Raw genomic sequence first — 19,391 nt, 5'->3', positions numbered from 1 at the left:
TTTTTTTAAAAAAAGTTTTTCCTTTTTTTTTTCTTTTTCCCAAAGTTCCTCACGGGGATCAGTGTGACACCGAGCGTAGCTCGGCTCCCCAGACGTTTTGGGACTACAATTCCCATCGCCCCTGACCGCTGGTCCTGCTAGCTAGGGGTCACAGGAGTTGTAGGGACCAAAAAACGTCGGGAGGTCCGAGGACGCCTGGCGTGGAAGCACGGTGGGTTTCGGCTGGAATGTGGCAGGTAACGGGCTACTTTGCAGCTGATTCCACCAGCTGATTCCACCCAGGGCCAGAGTCCGCGCACACATCTTGCCCAAGCAATGCGGGAGGATTCTGCCGCTCCCACCGCCCCCCCCCTTCCCAGCTTCCCTAGCCCAGCCCATTCTTAAATGAGATTTATCTGGGGGCAGAGGGGGGCTTCGCTACCAGCTTTCCCACATTGCCAGTCTTGGCAAAGAAATATTCCCAAGGGGGGAGGACTGGAAAAAATAAACGCTAGGCTTGCACCGGACGGCAATCGCAACGAGGAGGGGGGGGGGCCAGTAAGTCACGCCAAGCTGCAAAGCATTGATGGCTTTTGAACCCCATTTGGTTCCCAGCCGAAGACACGCGAGAACCGTTCTGCAAAGGACCGCCAGCCACCCATCGAGTTTGCAAGAGGTACGTACCAGCAAGTAGTACGGAGGCATAGTTTTCAAGTAGTTGTCCAAAGATTGCCGCCACTTCGGATTGGGTTTCAGCTTGTGAACCTTGAAAAAGTCGTCTGCAAGGAGAAACAAGACCAGTCAACCATGCGCCCCACGTTCCAGTCCCAGTATCCTGCTCCGCGGGAACGACCCTTGAGAACGGCGAGCTGGAGAGTTTTGATGCTTCCAATAACTTCTCTCACTCTCTTTACGCCTCTCTCCTCCTTATGTATCCGGTTGTGCCACAGGCAGCAGAAATAATCCACAGAGCCAAAGGTTGGGCCCAGTCTTATTCCACATCTTGATCAATGACTTGGATGATGGGCTTGAGGGCATCCTGAGTGGTGCCTATTTAATTACTTGCACTTTGACGTGCTTTCGAACTGCTAGGTTGGCAGGAGCTGGGACCGAAGAACGGGAGCACACCCTGTCATGGGCGCTTACTGGCGCGGCAGCGCGCTTCCAGGGTGGGAAAAGCGCCGAAAATCGGTTGTGTGCATGCGCGTGGGCCTCCCCCGACCCGGAAGTGCACCAGAAATGACTTCTTCCGGGTCGGGAGAAGCCCATACGCATGCGCACAAAGGATTTTCGGCGCGGCGGGCGGCGGGGGTCGTCGCGGGCAGGATTGGCAGGCTAATTGGGCCGCATCTGGCCCCCGGGCTGTAGTCTGGGGACCCCTGAATTAGACAACTGGGCCAAAGCAAACCAGATGAATTTGAATAAGGAAAAATGTAAAGTACTACACTTGGGCAAAAAACAACAACGAAAGGCACAAATACAGGATGGGAGACACCTGGCTTGAGAGCAGTACATGTGAAAAGGATCTAGGAGTCCTGGTAGACCACAAACTTGACATGAGTCAACAGTGTGATGCAGCAGCTCAAAAAGCAAATGTAATTCTGGGCTGCATCAATAGGAGAATAGCATCTAGATCAAGGGAAGTAATAGTACCACTGTATTCTGCTCTGGTCAGACCTCACCTGGAGTACTGTGTCCAGTTCTGGGCACCATAGTTCAAGAAGGATACTGACAAGCTGGAACGTGTCCAGAGGAGGGCAACCAAAATGGTCAAAGGCCTGGAAACGATGCCTTATGAGGAACGGCTTAGGGAGCTGGGTATGTTTAGCCTGGAGAAGAGACGGTTAAGGGGTGATATGATAGCCATGTTCAAATATATCAAAGGATGTCATATGGAGGAGGGAGAAAGGTTGTTTTCTGCTGCTCCGGAGAAGCGGACACGGAGCAATGGATTCAAACTACAAGAAATAAGCTTCCACCTCAACATTAGGAAGAACTTCCTGACAGTAAGAGCTGTTCGGCAGTGGAATTTGCTGCCAAGGAGTGTGGTGGAGTCTCCTTCTTTGGAGGTCTTTAAGCAGAGGCTTGACAGGCATATGTCAAGAATGCTTTGATGGTGTTTCCTGCTTGGCAGGGGGTGGGACTGGATGGCCCTTGTGGTCTCTTCCAACTCTAGGATACTATGATTCTTTAGCCTCTCTCCTCCTTATATATCCAGTTGTGACACAGGCAGCGGAAAGAATCCACAGAGCCAAAAGTGAAGCTGGATCTTAGCCGAGTAACAATCGCAGCTTTGAATGAAGGGACCCAGAAGGGCTCAGTCGGAAGACCTCTTAAGTCATAAACAACTTAAGATTCTCCCCTCCTTTTAGATGCCAACACATTCCCTATATTCCCCTTACAAAGGGGAAGCGCACACTTTGAACTATTGTTGTGGAACTGTTGAAAATGAAATGGTTTTAAGTGTTTACCATATTTTTCCATGTACACACGACCCCTATTTTGGGGGGGCACACATTTATGAAAAGGGGGGGGAGATGACCGCCATGTTTAAGACAACCATCGTTTTTTAACATTATTTTAGGCAGTGGTGTGCAAACGTTTTTCAAGGAGGGCCGGATTTGATGAAGCGAAGGGCCGTTGGGGGTGACCAAAGGGCCATCCAAACTTGTTGACCTTTTGAAGTTGTTCGGCTTTCTTGATGATTTTACCCCAAAATCAATAACCCCCCCTCCCCACACTCACAAATGAAAGGCCATATTGGGGTGCCCAAACTTTTTTTAAAGTTTCTCTCTTCCCCATGTGCCCCCTTTGGAAATGTGCACCCCAGTTCCCAAAGCCCAACAAAAAAACAAACGGGCGATGCAACGCTGCTGCAAAAGACCGCTGCTCCAGAGAAGCGGACACAGAGCAATGGATTCAAACCACAAGAAAGAAGATTCCACCTAAACATTAGGAAGAACTTCCTGACAGTAAGAGCTGTTCGAAAGTGGAATTTGCTGCCAAGGAGCATGGTGGAGTCTCCTTCTTTGGAGGTCTTTAAGCAGAGGCTGGACAGGCATATGTCAAGAATGCTTTGATGATGTTTCCTGCTTGGCAGGGGGTTGGACTGGATGGCCCTCGTGGTCTCTTCCAACTCTAGGATTCTATGATTCTATGATATGATAGCCATGTTCAAGTATATAAAAGGATGTCATATAGAGGGAGAAAGGTTGTTTTCTGCTGCTCCAGAGAAGTGGACATGGAGCAATGGATTCCAACTACAAGAAAGAAGCTTCCACCTCAACATTAGGAAGAACTTCCTGACAATAAGAGCTGTTTGACAGTGGAATTTGCTGCCAAGGAGCGTGGTGGAGTCTCCTTCTTTGGGGGTCTTTAAGCAGAGGCTAGACAGGCATATGTCAAGAATGCTTTGATGGCGTTTCTTGCTTGGCAGGGGGTTGGACTGGGTGGCCCTTGTGGTCTCTTCCAATTCTAGGATTCTATGATTCTATGATATGATAGCCATGTTCAAGTATATAAAAGGATGTCATATAGAGGAGGGAGAAAGATTGTTTTCTGCTGCTCCAGAGAAGTGGACATGGAGCAATGGAATCAAACTACAAGAAAGAAGATTCCACCTAAATATTAGGAAGAACTTCCTGGCAGTAAGAGCTGTTCGCCAGTGGGATTTGCTGCCAAGGAGTGTGGTGGAGTCTCCTTCTTTGGAGGTCTTGAAGCAGAGGCTTGACAACCATCTGTCAGGAATGCTTTGATGGTGTTTCCTGCTTGGCAGGGGGTTGGACTGGATGGCCCTTGGGGTCTCTTCCAACTCTAGGATTCTATGATTCTAAGACTACGCAGGCACCGACGTCCTGAAAGAGGGGGGAAAGAACGGAGGTTGAAGCTTACTCCGAATAAGGAAGGAGCTACGACTCGAGGAGGTGAGCAGCGTCAGACACGCCCAGGCGGCAGGCGGCTCTCCTGCTCTGCTGCAGAGAGAAAAAGGGGAGAGGGTGGGTGTAAAAATCCCTCTCCTTCCCGCCTACGAAAACGGCTGGCAAGTCGACGCCGCGGGCGAACAGGCTCCCTTTCCCTGCTCGCTCTTCGCCACACTCACCTAGCAGGGGGAGGAGGACGGGGTAGTTGTAGGGCATGACAAAGAGATTGACGCACGTCAGGGTGGTGCTGGCTTTCAGGTATCCGAAGGGGTGGCCCAGCTCGCTGTACTTGCCGCTGGTGCTCACAAACACCTGGAGGACGACAAAGGGAAGAGGCAAAGGTTTAGCACACGCTGCTGGCCTTCGGAGGCACCAGTCTGATTCAACATCTTTATCAACGACTTGGATGATGGGCTTGAGGGCATCCTGATCAAGTTTGCAGATGCCACCAAATTGGGAGGGGTGGCTAATACCCCAGAGGACAGGATCCCACTTCAAAATGACCTTAACAGATTAGACAACTGGGCCAAAGCAAAGAAGATGAATTTTAACAAGGAGAAATGTAAAATACTACACTTGGGCAAAAAAAATGAAAGGCACAAATACAGGATGGGAGACACCTGGCTTGAGAGCAGTACATGTGAAAAGGATCTAGGAGTCCTGGTAGACCACAAACTTGACATGAGTCAGCAGTGTGATGCAGCAGCTAAAAAAGCCAATGCAATTCTGGGCTGCATCAATAGGAGTATAGCGTCTAGATCAAGGGAAGTAATAGTACCACTGTATTCTGCTCTGGTCAGACCTCACCTGGAGTACTGTGTCCAGTTCTGGGCACCACAGTTCAAGAAGGATACTGACAAGCTGGAACGTGTCCAGAGGAGGGCAACCAAAATGGTCAAAGGCCTGGAAATGATGCCTTATGAGGAACGGCTTAGGGAGGGAGCTATGCTCCATGGGGTCACGAAGAGTCGGACACGACTAAACGACTAAACAACAACAACAATTACTTCCCTTGATCTAGATGCTATGCTCCTATTGATGCAGCCCAGAATTGAATTGGCATTTTTGCACGTCAAAGTGCAAGTAATTAAATAGGCACCGCTCCGGTGGGAAGGTAAACAGCGTTTCCGTGCGCTGCTCTGGTTTTGCGGCAGTCATCTTACTCTATAGGCCAAGGGAGCCGGCGTACAGCTTCCAGGTCATGTGGCCAGCATGACAAAGCTGCTTCTGGCGAACCAAAGCAGCGCACGGAAACGCCGTTTACCTTTCCGCCAGAAGGTAAGCCCTTTACCATCCCTATTTATCTACTTGCACTTTTGACGTGTTTTCGAACTGCTAGGTTGGCAGGAGCTGGGACCAAGCAATGGGACCTCACCCCGTGGCAGGGATTCGAACCGCCGACCTTCTGATCAGCAAGCCCTAGACCAGGCATCCCCAAACTTCGGCCCTCCAGATGTTTTGGACTACAATTCCCATCATCCCTGACCATCCCTACAATGGGAGTTGTAGGAAAAACATCTGGAGGGCCGCAGTTTGGGGGTGCCTGCCCTAGACTCTGTAGTTTAACCCACAGCGCCACCTGCGTCCCATAAAGGGCTGTAAGGGATTAGCAACTCTGCAAATTTCGTGATGGCACGTGGGTAGATGTCTAATCAGCCACGAAAACCTACGTTTCAACAGTCCTCAGGGAGAGAAAGTTCTTCTCCAGCTCTACTAAGCTGGACAGCAAGTGCTGAGGTCCCAGCCTGGGGTCTTCAGCATGCCGGGGGGGGGGGGGGTGCAGACTAATACAAGGCATTCTCTCTACTGTCCTGGACTGGCTCGGGAACCCTGCAATGGGTATATCACAAATACCTGCCAGCACACCCCGGGCGACTTCCGCTCCAAGATGTACTGCGTGAGAGGCGACGGTTCGAGCTCGTACTTGTCAAAGGGGAGCTTGTCGATCACCATGGGCTCGCAATCCATGCAGGAGAACCTCACAACAGGGTGGGCAGTCCGGGGAGGCTAGGAGGGGGGGGGGGAGGAAGAAAGGGAATTAAGAACCGTTTGGAGGAAAAGGGAAATTGATAAGAAGAAGAATAAATTACAGTGGTGCCTCGCTAGACGAATTTAATTCGTTCCATGGGTCTTTTATTACAACGAAAAATTCGTCTGGCGAATCCCATAGGAATGCATTGAATTTTTTTTTTACCCACAGGAACGCATTAATTGAATTTCAATGCATTCCCATGGGAAACCGCGATTCGCTAGACGAATTTTCCGTAAAACGAATTCGTCTAGCGAGGCAACCTCCGCTCGAAAAGTCCTTTCGTTAAGCGGAAGTTTCCTTAAGCGGAAATTTTGTTAAGCGAGGCACCACTGTTTATACCCCGCCCATTTGGCCACTCTGGGCGGCTTCCAACAGAACACTAAAACACAAGTCCGTCAAACATTCAAAGCTCCCCTAAACAGGGTTGTCTTCAGGTGTCTTCTAAAAGTCTTGTAGTTGTTTTTCTATTTTGACATCTGGTGAGAGGCCGTTCCACAGGGTGGGTGCCATCACCGAGAAGGCCCTCTTTGGCCTGGTTCCCTCCTTCGCTTCTCGCAGGAAGGGAACCACCAGAAGGCCCTCGCCGCCAACACCGGAAGTTGCGTCTATGCACTTCCGGACATGCGTAGGTGCGACTTTCGAAGCCGCCGGCAGCCATTTTTGGCTCCCATAGAAGGGCAAATCGGAAAGGGGAAAAAACGGCCGCCGGCAGGAGAAAGTAACAGAGAAAAACGGGAGGTGAAGTGATACGGGGGACCACCAGAAAAGGTAAGTAAAAACGGGGGTTTCCCGGGGAAAACGGGGTACTTGGCAGCTATGGATTATGAACAATTTTTTTGGGGAGCCCCCATTGGCGAAAGCAAACCACCTGTTTTGATTTACAAATGGACCTCCATAACGGATTATGGTTGTAAACCAAGGTACCACTGTAGTTGATAAAGTCCACCTTACAAAACTAACAAAAGTAACAATGGGGGTTTCCCGGGGGAAACGGGGTACTTGGCAGCTATGGGGGGGGAAGGCGCCTGAAAAAAATCCAAAAATATGGTGCAGCCCCAAAAATCACGCCAAGCGGCGATTCCAGGACTATCCGCGGGCAATTGGGCTTGATCCGACCCGTGTATCAGGTCAACCCGTGTATCAGGTCTACCCAGTGAACCTTGAGATTGTATGGGATTTGAAAACAGAGAATCAGAGCTGCAAGGGAACGCAAGGGTCATTTGGTCCAACCTTTTTTGCCCAAGGTGGGGCTCAAATCCAGCGACCCTGAGATTAAGAGTCTCATGCTCTACCGATTAAACCAGGCACCCCCAAACTGCGGCCCTCCAGATTTTTGGCCTACAACTCCCATGATCCCTAGCTAACAGGACTAGTGGTCGGGGACGATGGGAATTGTAGTCCGAAACATCTGGAGGGCCGAAGTTTGGGGATGCATCGGCTAAACTGTCCAGCTACCTTCCACCAACGCTCACCAAGAGACATTTGCATTGATCGTATCTGCAATATGTGACATACCAATGTTGGCGAATTCTGATCGGGCCAAAAGGATTCTGGAATTGGCCAGTGCCCGACAGGAACACCCGTTTTCGGATTAGGCCTCACGTAGATGAGCTTGTGGCAGCTGTGCCATGGCTGAGAACCAAAAGAATTGATAGGCCTGGTGACATCGACAAGTCCATCTGAAATCCAAAAGGAGAACAACAAGAAGTTAGAATCGTAGAATCCTAGAGTTGGAAGAGACCCCAAGGGCCATCCAGTCCAACCCCCTGCCAAGCAGGAAACACCATCAAAGCATTCTTGACATTCTGCTTAAAGACCTCCAAAGAAGGAGGAGACTCCACCACACTTCTTGGCAGCAAATCCCACTGTCGAACAGCTCTTAATGTCAGGAAGTTCTTCCCAATGTTTAGGTGGAATCTTCTTTCTTGTAGTTTGAATCTGTTGCTCTGTGTCCGCTTCTCTGGAGCAGCAGAAAACAACCTTTCACCCTCCTCTATATGGCATCCTTTGATATATTTGAACGTGGCTATCATATCACCCCTATATAAGGGAGACAATTCCCTACGCTCTTGGTGGTGTTTTCTTAGCCAGGTCAACTTCTGACTGCATATACCAGGCACCTCCAAACTGCGGCCCTCCAGATGTTTTGGCCTACAACTCCCATGATCCCTGGCTAACAGGACCAGTGGTCAGGGAAGATGGGAATTGTAGTCCAAAACATTTGGAGGGCCGAAGTTTGGGGATGCCTGGCGTATACTCTGCGTGAAGCGTACTTTACAGGGCCGCTATAAACTGGGATATATGATTGAGATTAAGCAAGTTTCAATACCCAGTTTTCTCCAATATATATATATATATATATATATATATATATATATATATATATATATATATATTCTTTTTCCAATAAACTTAGGCGGTTTTGCACCTATGATGATTCGGGGGCAGGGGTCATACCTGCCAAGTTGCTGTCAGAGAAATAAGGGACCAGGCCGGAAGTAGCAGACCGGAAGTAGCGCTGCTGACATTTTGGAACTGGGCGGAGCATGCTCAGAACTGGACACAGTACTCCAGGTGAGGTCTGACCAGAGCAGAATACAGTGGTACTATTACTTCCCTTGATCTAGACGCTATACTCCTATTGATGCAGCCCAGAATTGCATTGGCTTTTTGAGCTGCTGCATCACACTGCTGACTCATGTCAAGTTTGTGGTCTACCGAGACTCCAAGATCCTTTTCACATGTACTGCTCTTACCGACTAGTGGTTTAAATCGTGATTTAAACTGTGATTTCAATCAAATCCACCCTCAAGAACGCTAATATTTCCCCAGCTGTAACCTCCTCGGGACTATGGATTGTGATAGATATGCATTCTACCCGTATTAATGTCGGAAAAATATACTACCACTCAGCCTCTACTCCAAGGCAGGTGGCCCTGAAAACTCCTTATTTTTCTAGCATGGAAAGAATATTCATTCTTATTAAAAGGAAAGAGGAATGACGGTTTCTCCCATGCAGACGCAGTCAAGCTCCGTCGTATAAACCTGTTGCAAAGGAAGGTCATATTACTCTGGATATTTTAACGGCAACAAAACCTGAAAACATCTTCGGTGGCGGCTAAAAAGAGTCAAAGCACTATTTATACAGTATTGTATTCAGTAATAACAACACTTGGCTGTTGTGCGCAGGCAGACTTCTTCAGATACACTGAAGCGGAAGTCCCCAGACCCTGATATATAGAGGGAAGAGAAGTCCCCAGGCCCTGATATATAGAGGGAGGGTGGGGAGGGGTTTTTCTCCGAAGGGTAGTAGGGCTCAATGGGTATGGTCAACCTGCTGGCAACTGTGAACGACTGAAAAAACACAGGGTGGTCTGCAGATGACCCAAAATAGCTTTAGCATGTGTAATTAAACAGGAATCCAATACAGTGGTCCCTCTACTTACGAATAACTCTACTTGCAAATGTTTCTACTTACGAACAGAGCTCCGTCCGCCATCTTCGATGCCGTTTAAATAGGATTTTTTTCTACTAACGAATTTTTAGATAGGGTTGCTTCGACTTACGCTTTTTTTCTCCCAATGCATTCCTGTGGGATTAGACTTACACATTTTTTCGACTTACGGCTGTAATACAATATTGTGCATAGAATGCACTCTGGTTTTGCAACATCGTCCTTTTAAAAAAAAAACTGAAGACGTTTGCACATTTGCGAACCTTAAGGGTTGACAACGGTCATAAAGGGCTCGCCGTACCTTCCCCAATGTAGGGTGGATCGGGACCCGATTTCTCAAAGTTGATGACGACCCCGCTCTGGACTTTCTGAGCGAGAGATTCTAAACACTGGTTCAGCATCCGCTGCGTCCGAACGCAATAGGAACGTCCTGTAATGGAAAGCGAAGAGATCAGGAGACAATAGGAACGTCCTATAACGGAATAGACAAATAGCAATGGATTCAAACTACAAGAAAGAAGATTCCTGCTTGGCAGGGGGTTGGACTGGATGGCCCTTGGGGTCTCTTCCAACTCTTGGATTCTATGATTCTATGACAGGCATATGTCAAGAATGCTTTGATGGTGTTTCCTGCTTGGCAGGGGGTTGGACTGGATGGCCCTTGTGGTCTCTTCCAACTCTATGATTCTAAGGCCCGCGGGCCAGAACTGGGGCGCTTGGCCCCATCCAATCCGTTTCTTGCAGTCTGCTGCAACTATGGGACCGACATAGGAAATTCCCCATTTCCCAGAGAGAAACAATCGAAAGAGGCACTGAATGACCATCAAAAAATCTATCACTTGAGGAATGAATGGAGCAATGGATTCAAGCTACAAGAAATAAGATTCCACCTCAACATTAGGAAGAACTTCCTGACAGTATGAGCTGTTCGGCAGTGGGATTTGCTGCCAAGGAGTGTGGTGGAGTCTCCTTCTTTGGAGGTCTTTAAACAGAGGCTTGACAGCCATATGTCAAGAATGCTTTGATGGCGTTTCCTGCTCGGCAGGGGGTTGGACTGGATGGCCCTTGGGGTCTCTTCCAACTCTATGATTCTAGGATTAAAGCGGAGGATATTTAACTTCGCACACAGGCTTATGAATCTTGTTCACCTCCTTTGTGAGGTAAAGAAGTGCCACTGAACAGAATACAATCCTACACGGGCTTCCGTTTTCTCATGCCTCAGAACAGGCATCCCCAACCTGTAGCCCTCCAGATGTTTTGAACTACAATTCCCATCATCCCTGACCACTGGTCCTGTTAGCTAGGGATCATGGGAGTTGTAGGACAAAACATCTGGAGGGCCACAGGTCGGGGGTGCCTGTCCCAGAACAAAACTATGGCAAGGTTTAGCACAGGGCACATGCGGCAGGGGCCCATGGCATAGCTGCCAAGTCTCCCGTATTCCCTGGGAAATCCCCGTTTTTCCAGCTGTTCCTAGCTGAAATGCAATTTATTTTGAGCGAAAAGCAAAAGTTATAGTTAATAATGTGGTGACTGATGAAATAAGAATTGAAAAAGGAACCAGGCAAGGGTGCCCACTTTCCCCTTTGTTGTTTATAACCATAGCTGCCAAGTCTCCCGTATTCTCCGGGAAATCCCCGCTTTTCCAGCTGTTCCTAGCTGAAAAAACAGGTGTTTCCCCCCGGTTCTGGCACGGCGGCCATTTTGGAAGTGGGCAGAGCATGCTCAGAAGCGACGTTTGGCGCTGCTCTGCCCAGTTCCAAAACGGCTGCGGCGCGGCGGCCATTTTTGAACTGGGCAAAGCAGCATCCAAAGTCGCTTCTGAGCATGCTCCGCCCAGTTCCAAAATGGCGGCAGCGCTACTTCCGGTCTGCAATGTCCGGCCCGGTCCCTTATTTCTCCAACAGCAACTTGGCAGGTATGGCCCATGGGAACGCGGACACGCGGATCTCAAACTTGGGAAGATTGAATTGAATTGAGAAAAACCATGCGGAGCGTTCAGCGCCTCGGTAACAGGAGAAGAGGGAAGCTTGGAATTTCCCACACTCGGGAGGAGAGGCCGAGGTTGCGCACTGCAGAAATACAATTCTCAGAACTTCCTGACAATAAGAGCTGTTCGGCAGTGGGATTTGCTGCCAAGGAGTGTGGTGGAGTTCTACTTCTTTGGAGGTCTTTTAAGCAGAGGCTTGACAGGCAGATGTCAAGAATGCTTTGATGGCGTTTCCTGCTTGGCAGGGGGTTGGACTGGAAGGCCCCATGGGGTCTCTTCCAACTCTAGGATTCTATGATTCTATGTTCCCTAGCTAACAGGACCAGTGGTCGGGGAAGATGGGAATTGTAGTCCCAAACATCTGGAGGGCCCACTTTCCCATCTGGCAGTCTCTACCACCCCACTTCCAATTCTCAAGCAAGTCAGTACTGAAAGAGGACGGTTGTACATATAATAATAATAACTAGCTGACCCAGCCACGCGTTGCTGTGGTTTTTTCCTGTGATCCTCCCCCCCCATCCTGTCCCGATCCATGACGTATCCTGCCCCTCCTCCCCGGCTCATTCCTGTGTTTTGGTAGGATAGCCTTTCCTCTGTTGTCCCTGGGGAGTGTTGGCCCCTCCCCCATGTATCTCCATACCTTGGCCCCCACCATTGGAGAAGGAACTGTTAGTTTATGGGTTGGGTTTGTTTAATATTTTTTTAATGTGATAGTACTTGTGGGTAGACAACATTTTTAGTTGTTCCATTTGTTGTGAAGATGTAGAGATTATCTGGTTTGCCGACTCTTGAGCATGCAACATATAGTTGTCCATGTGAGAAGCAATCTGATTCTAGGTATAATCCACAGAATTGTAATGATTGGCCTTGTGATTTGTTGATGGTGATAGCGAATGCTAAGCGAATAGGGAATTGTAGTCTTTTAAATTGAAAGGGAACATCTATTGGAATGATCGGAATGCAAGGAATGAGGGTATCTTCACCTTTGTTAGGTCCTGTTAAGATTGTGGCTATTACGTTGGGTAATAAGTTTTTTACTAATAGTCATGTGTCATTGCAAAGTTTAGGCTGGTTTATATTTCTTAACATGATGATTGGTACACCAATTTTTAAATGTAGTAAGTGTGGTGGTATTCCTGGTAGTTCGAGGGAGTTTAAGAATTCTGTAGGATAGTTAACTGCTTCATCCATTTCGACAACAGTGTCGATTGATTTGTATGTAATTATTTCGTTGTCAAGGTAAGATTGTATGGTATAGTTTAGTTCATAGACGTCTTTGTTTTGGGGTGGAAGAATAGCTCGTTCACTGAGCCAATCGTGATTTTTATAATTGTGTTTAAGATTAGGGAAAACTTTCTCAATCATTTCTTCTTTTGATGTTACTAAATGGCAGAAGTTAGTTTGGAATGTAATTCTTCCTGAGTTTGGATCAATGGGAAGGTCACCGTTTCCAATTTGGTTTGCTGTGGGTTCCCCCCCCCCGGCCTGTCAGGGGCATACATAAAAGAAAACCCTAGTGGAAGCCTTGGTTTACTGCGGGTCCCCCCCCCCGGCCTGTCAGGGGCCTACATAAAAGAAAAGCCTAGTGGTGTGATAATGGCCGCTTTGGAGGTTTGATTTGCTTGGTTGATGATAGTGTCATTTGGTTTGTGGGTGTGGCTTAGATTTCACAGGAAGGGAGGGGGTGGAGGAGGGTACTACGCCACTTGAGGGCGCTGTTTGACTTGGTGGTAAAGCAGGTCTGCACCTGGGCAGGTGTGAGATCTGAGGGATTTTTGCCCCCAACAACGCTCTAGGAGTGGCCTGGATCGTTGTTTCAAAATTTCAGGACGATAGGTCAAGCAGTTACGGAGAAAAGTGTTGAACGGAATTTCACAATTTTTACATTTTTATATATATAGATAAGTATTTTGGTGTTTTGTTGGAAGCCGCCCAGAGTGGCTGGGGAGGCCCAGCCAGATGGGCGCGGTAGAATCATAGAATCCTAGAGTTGGAAGAGACCCCAAGGGCCATCCAGTCCAACCCCCTGCCAAGCAGGAAACACCATCAAAGCATTCTTGACATATGCCTGTCAAGCCTCTGCTTAAAGACCTCTAAAGAAGGAGACTCCACTACACTCTTTGGCAGCAAATCCTACTGTTGAACAGCTCTTACTGTCTGGAAGTTCTTTCTAATGTTGAGGTGGAATCTTCTTTCTTGTAGTTTGAATCCATTGCTCCGTTTCCGCTTCTCTGGAGAAGCTATTTATTCCTTTTATGTACAAGCTTGACAGAAGACTTCACATCCAAGACAAGACAGTACATAAAAAAACCTTGAGTCTCATATTTTCGTTTGGACTGATTCTTCTCAAGATTCCCTTATTTTAAAAAAGGTAAAGGTAGAATCATAGAATCCTAGAGTTGGAAGAGACCACAAGGGCCATCCAGTCCAACCCCCTGCCGAGCAGGAAACACCATCAAAGCATTCTTGACAGATAGCTGTCAAGCCTCTGCTTAAAGACCTCCAAAGGAGAAGACCTCCAAAGGAGGAGACTCCACAACGCTCCTTGGCAGCAAATCCCACTGTCGAACAGCTCTTACTGTCAGAAGTTCTCCCTAATGTTGAGGTGGAACGGATTAAACCACTTTCCATTACTTTCAATGGGAAAGTTCGCTTCAGTTTATAATAATAGAATCCTAGAGTTGGAAGAGACCCCAAGGGCCATCCAGTCCAATCCCCTGCCAAGCAGGAAACACTATCCAAGCATTCTTGACATATGGCTTTCAAGCCTCTGCTTAAAGACCTCCAAAGAAGAAGGAGACTCCACCACACTCCTTGGCAGCAAATCCCACTGTCGAACAGCTCTTACTGTCAGGAATTCCATTTCATGTCACTTGTCTAAGGAAGACACCAGGCAAAAAAAACACGAGAAGATGGCGAAATTGGAAAATAACATACTACAGCGCTGACAAAATAGGACTTCTACTTTGTACACACTGGACCTGGGTGAACTGAAAAGCTACTTTTGAATGGTTGGCAACCAAGGAAAAGGTGCAAAAAAGGCCTACCTCCTGTGACTTCACACATCTGTGTAATGGCAGACTCGTCTGTCGGGACGCTTCCTAGCTGTTCGGGCTCCACCGAAGAGGCTCCGGGTAAGCGCAGCACGAGGGCAAACAGCCTCTGGTCCCAGCGAAACGGCTCTTTGGTTAACTCACTTCCAGGCAGGGGAGAATTCAGAGGAAGGTGGAGCTGAAAAGGAAGGCAAGACATCTAGAGACTTCGCTAGAGCAGTAAGCATCTGAAAAGGAACCGCAGGCGCACAAATAAGAGAGCTGGAAGGGACTGCGACGTACATCTAGTCCAGGGAATATACAGTAACTAATAATTCCACACGCAAAGGTTATCAAGCGGCTCTAACTGCAGGGAATAGCAGACAGGTTTGCTTTTTAAACTCCGGGCAGAAAACACATTCAGGGCAGCCATATTCCAGCCAAAAGCTCACCTCCTCCTGCACGCCGGCCGTATTTGTCAACTTGTTTCCATCCGTGATGGTGATTAAAATCGAGGGCTCTAAAAAGAACGGGTTCCTTCCCTACAGAGAGGAGGGGAAAATATATCCGTGTTAATGTTTGAAACACAAAAGGATCCCTTAAAGACAGGGATGCCGACAGCGTTCTACTGGAAGATCCCTGTGAGGTGTGTGGTGGAGTCTCCTTCTTTGGAGGTCTTTAAGCAGAGGCTTGACAGGCATATGTCAAGAATGCTTTGATGGTGTTTCCTGCTTGGCAGGGGGTTGGACTGGAAGGCCCTTGTGGTCTCTTCCAACTCTAGGATTCTATGATTCTAAGTAGCAGTGAGTTCCCCAAGCTTTATTTTAAGTTTGCTTTATTTTAAGCGTGCCAGCAAAGATTCACATCCTAAAGAGATGCTGAGGTTTTTCAGGCGAGGAAGGGAGGAAATTAAATCAAATTAAATCCATTACCTGTCCATAGTTGTCTATTCCAGACACCAATCGGTTGAGGTTGAGCAAATCAAACGAAGATCGGAGGGCCTGCCCGAGCGTGGTCAGTCCCGACGCTTGCAGATTTTTCAGTTCATTCATAAAAGTGGCATGGTTCTCCTTCCAGCCAGCCTGCAAAATAGCATTATTCCACACTTGCTTTGTGACAGCCCTACTTTTTTAAAAAACAGAATCGTAGAATTGGAAGAGACACCAAGGGCCATCCAGTCCAACCCCCGGCCAAATGTCTGCAATGTATATATAAGTACTCCACATTTTCCCCATTCTTTGACATTTTTTGCTTGGATTGACCCCCAATTGCCTCTGCTAAGTCTGGCCAGTTCAATATAATCAAATGATTTATTTATTTGGGGGGGGGGGTATTTCTTTTTTTCCCAATTTTTGGCAATGAGTGTTCTCGCAGTCCCTGCAGCATAAAGGAAGATTTTCTTGTTTCCTTTGGCTATATCTATATCTGTTATCCCTATGTAGTCCCCACATAGGCCAACTGGGCCCTCCAGCCATTTGGGGACTACAACTCACATCCCCCCGGACCGCTGGCCCTGCGAGCTAGGGATGCTGGGAGTTGTAGTCCCCACATAGGCCAACTGGGCCCTCCAGCCGTTTGGGGACTAGAACTCCCACCTCTGGCCCTGCGAGCAAGGGATGCTGAGTTGTAGTCCCCACATAGGCCAACTGGGCGCTCCGGCTGTTTGGGGACTACAACTCCCCTCCCCCCGGCCCGCTGGCTCTGCGAGCAAGGGATGCTGGGAGTTGTAGTCCCCACATGGCCCAGCCTGCCTTTTGGCCTCTCAGGCAGGCCTAGGCCCACTGGGCCCTCCAGCTGTTTGGGGACTACAACTCCCAGCAGCTCGGACCGCTGGACCTGCCAGCTAGGGATGCTGGGGGTTGTAGTCCCCACATGGCCGAGAGGCCAGGCCTAGGCCAAGTGGGCCTCCAGCTGTTTGGGGACTACAACTCCCATCCGCCCGAACCGCTAGCCCTCCGAGCGAGGGATGCTGGGAGTTGTAGTCCCCACATGGCCCTGCCCTCTTCCTCCATCTCCCCAGCGCCCTCCGCCTCCCTCCAAAAGCAAAATGTCCGCCATGTTCGCCCGCGCCCGGCTTACCTTGATGCAATAGGGCGCCTCGTCGAAAGTGACCAGCATGTACCTGTCGCCGCGGCTGGCCGGGTCGCGGGCGCGCAGCTGGGGGGGGGGAGAAAAGGAGGCGCGTTAAAACGGAGGGGGGGGCTCGGGCGCGCGCACGTGCGCGCGGAATCGGAAGAACACGTCAAGCGGCGGGGGGGAGGGGGAGGGAACGCGCGCGCGCATGCGCACCTTCATGAACAGCTCGACGGCGCCCTTGGCCACGTCCAGGTAGCTGGTGCCCAGGTAGGCCCGCTGGTTCATGGAGGCGGACGTGTCGATGAGGAAGAGCAGGATCGGCATGGTCCTCCCAGGGAGGCCCGGGCAAGGCGGCGACGAAGAGCGGCTGTTGCGCGTGCGACTGCCTCGCTCGAGCCGCACAGAGCAACTGAGAGGCTCTCGCCTCCGCCCGGCCGAGCCGGCGCTCGGGGGCGGCGCGTGACCAGAACTCCGGAGCGCTATTGGCCGCCGCCGAGGAGGGGAGGGCGCAAGCGCAAGAGAGCCCTCGGCCGCCTAGGGTGCCGCGATATGCATATGCATGAAGGGCGGGGACTGCTGCTGCTAGCGCTGCCGAGCTCGAGCTCGGGGGCGGCGCGTGACCAGAACGCCGGCGTGCTATTGGCCGCCGTCTGCATATGCAGGAGGGGAGGGCGCAAGCGCAAGAGAGCCCTCGGCCGCCTAGGATGCCGCGATCTGCATACGCAGGAGGGGCGGGGGCTGCTGCTGATTGGCAGATCTGCGTCGCGGGCGGGCAGGAGGGAGCGGGGCTGTGAGGGGTGATTGGCGGGCGAAGGCATTAGTGCACACTCGGCCCTCCAGCTGTTTGGGGACTACAATTCCCATCGTCCCTAGCTCACAGGACCAGCAGTCGGGGACGATGGGCATTGTAGTCCCAAAACAGCTGGAGGTTCGAGTTTGGCCACCACTGTTCTAGATCAGGCGTGGCCACACTTGGCCCTCCACCCCTTTTGGGATTAAAACTCCCATCACCCCTAGCTCACAGGACCAGTGGTCAGGGACGATGGGCACTGTAGTCCCAAAACAGCTGGAGGTTCGAGTTTGGCCACCACTGTTCTAGATCAGGCGTGGCCACACTCGGCCCTCCAGCTGTTTTGGGACTACAACTCCCATCGTCCCTAGCTCACAGGAGGAGTGGTCAGGGACGATGGACATTGTAGTCCCAAAACAGCTGGAGGGCCGAGGGTTGCCTAGGCCTGGAAGAAGGGGAGGGAAGTTTGGGGACGGGTAGGTGGGCTTCTCTCCCACGAGCCCCTCTCAGGTCTCCCAACACTCGCAGGCTTCCTCAAACTCGGCCTACAACTCCCATGATCCTTAGCTAGTGGAACCAGCGGTCAGGGACAATGGGAATTGGAGTCCTCAAACAGGTGGGCCAGGTTTGGCCACCACTGCACTAGATGAGGCATGGCCCAACTTGGCCCTCCAGCTCTTTTGGGATTACAACTCCCATCGTCCCTAGCTCACAGGACCAGTGGTTAGGGACGATGGGCATTGTAGTCCCGAAACAGCTGGGGGGCCGAGTTTGGCCACCACTGTTCTAGATCAGGTGTGGCCACACTTGGCCCTCCAGCCCTTTTGGGACTACAACTTCCATCACCCCTAGCTCACAGGACCAGTGGTCAGGGACAATGGGCATTGTAGTCCCAAAAGAGCTGGGGGGGCCGAGTTTGGCCACCACTGTGCTAGATCAGGCGTGGCCACACTTGGCCCTCCAGCTCTTTTGGGACCACAACTCCCATCGTCCCTAGCTCACAGGACCAGTGGTCAGGGATGACGGGCATTGTAGTCCCAAAACAGCTGGAGGTTCAAGTTTGGCCACCACTGTTCTAGATCAGGCGTGGCCACACTTGGCCCTCCACCCCTTTTGGGATTACAACTCCCATCGTCCCTAGCTCACAGGACTAGTGGTCAGGGACGATGGGCATTGTAGTCCCCAAACAGCTGGAGGGCCGAGTTTGCCTAGGCCTGGAAGAAGGGGCAGGGGAGTTTGGGGACGAGTCCCCCTCAGGTCTCCCAACACTCGCAGACGTCCTCAAACTCGGCCTACAACTCCCATGATCCTTAGCTAGCAGGACCAACGGTAAGGGACGATGGGAATTGGAGTCTTCAAACAGGTGGAGGGCCAGGTTTGGCCACCACTGCACTAGATGAGGCATGGCCCAACTTGGCCCTCCAGCTCTTTTGGGACTACAACTCCCATCGTCGCTAGCTCACAGGACCAGCGGTCAGGGACGATGGGCATTGTAGTCCCCAAACAGCTGGAGGTCTGAGTTGGGCCACCACTGCAGTAGTCCAGGCGGGAGATAACCAGAGCATGCGCCACTCTGGGCAGTGAAGGGTCTCATCCTGCGTCCCAGATGGACCCAGAAGGAACCTGCGCCTCCATGGGTCCAAAATGGGCCGGGCAGCTGGTCCTTCAGCGGCACAGGTGCCCCGTTCAGTACCAGGACAGGTCCTACTGCCTTGCCAGGATCCAACCTCAACCCGCTAGCTGCCATAAAATCATAGAATCATAGAATCGTAGAGTTGGAAGAGACCACAAAGGGGGCCATCCAGTCCAACCCCCTGCCAAGCAGGAAACACCATCAAAGCATTCTTGACAGATGGCTGTCAAGCCTCTGCTTAAAGAGCTCCAAAGAAGGAGACTCACTCCACCACACTCCTTGGCAGCAAATCCCACTTTCGAACAGCTCTTACTGTCAGGAAGTTCTTCCTAATGTTTAGGTGGAAGCGTCTTTCTTGTAGTTTGAATCCATTGCTCCATGTCCACTTCTCTGGAGCAGCAGAAAGCAACCTTTCGCCCTCCTCTATATGGGTTTGGCCATACCTAGGCTGGCCCAGCCTGGCAGAATTAGCGCAACTGCCCCCT

At 50.3% G+C, this 19,391-nt stretch overlaps 1 protein-coding gene and 1 non-coding gene across 4 annotated transcripts in view; both read right to left on the bottom strand.

The window, feature by feature from the left end:
* Positions 1 to 16,937, bottom strand: part of LOC118084108 (integrator complex subunit 6-like) — a 34,642-nt gene extending 17,705 nt beyond the window's left edge. For 2 of the 3 annotated variants that reach the window (XR_009557034.1, XM_060270549.1), the window contains exons 1-10: positions 16,697 to 16,937; positions 16,487 to 16,564; positions 15,340 to 15,489; positions 14,860 to 14,949; positions 14,423 to 14,606; positions 9,687 to 9,815; positions 7,447 to 7,610; positions 5,754 to 5,906; positions 4,079 to 4,211; positions 664 to 758 (exon numbers count right to left, since the gene is read on the bottom strand). Coding sequence is in view for 2 of the 3 variants with exons in the window: in XM_060270549.1 (XP_060126532.1) it covers positions 664 to 758; positions 4,079 to 4,211; positions 5,754 to 5,906; positions 7,447 to 7,610; positions 9,687 to 9,815; positions 14,423 to 14,606; positions 14,860 to 14,949; positions 15,340 to 15,489; positions 16,487 to 16,564; positions 16,697 to 16,807 (1,287 nt within the window). In the remaining variant the exon portion in view is untranslated. Of the gene's footprint in view, positions 1 to 663; positions 759 to 3,870; positions 3,951 to 4,078; positions 4,212 to 5,753; positions 5,907 to 7,446; positions 7,611 to 9,686; positions 9,816 to 14,422; positions 14,607 to 14,859; positions 14,950 to 15,339; positions 15,490 to 16,486; positions 16,565 to 16,696 lie in introns of those variants that run through there. The other variant, XM_060270550.1, reaches the window with a different exon arrangement.
* Positions 8,816 to 8,950, bottom strand: LOC118084609 (small nucleolar RNA U109). The gene has a single exon (XR_004692531.1). It is a non-coding gene; the product is annotated as a small nucleolar RNA U109 (small nucleolar RNA).
* Positions 16,938 to 19,391: the final 2,454 nt, after the last annotated feature.

The sequence above is a fragment of the Zootoca vivipara genome, chromosome Z (assembly GCF_963506605.1).
Source record: "Zootoca vivipara chromosome Z, rZooViv1.1, whole genome shotgun sequence".
Classification (NCBI taxonomy): Eukaryota; Metazoa; Chordata; class Lepidosauria; order Squamata; family Lacertidae; genus Zootoca; species Zootoca vivipara.
This window is presented reverse-complemented; position numbering and strand designations above follow the sequence as displayed.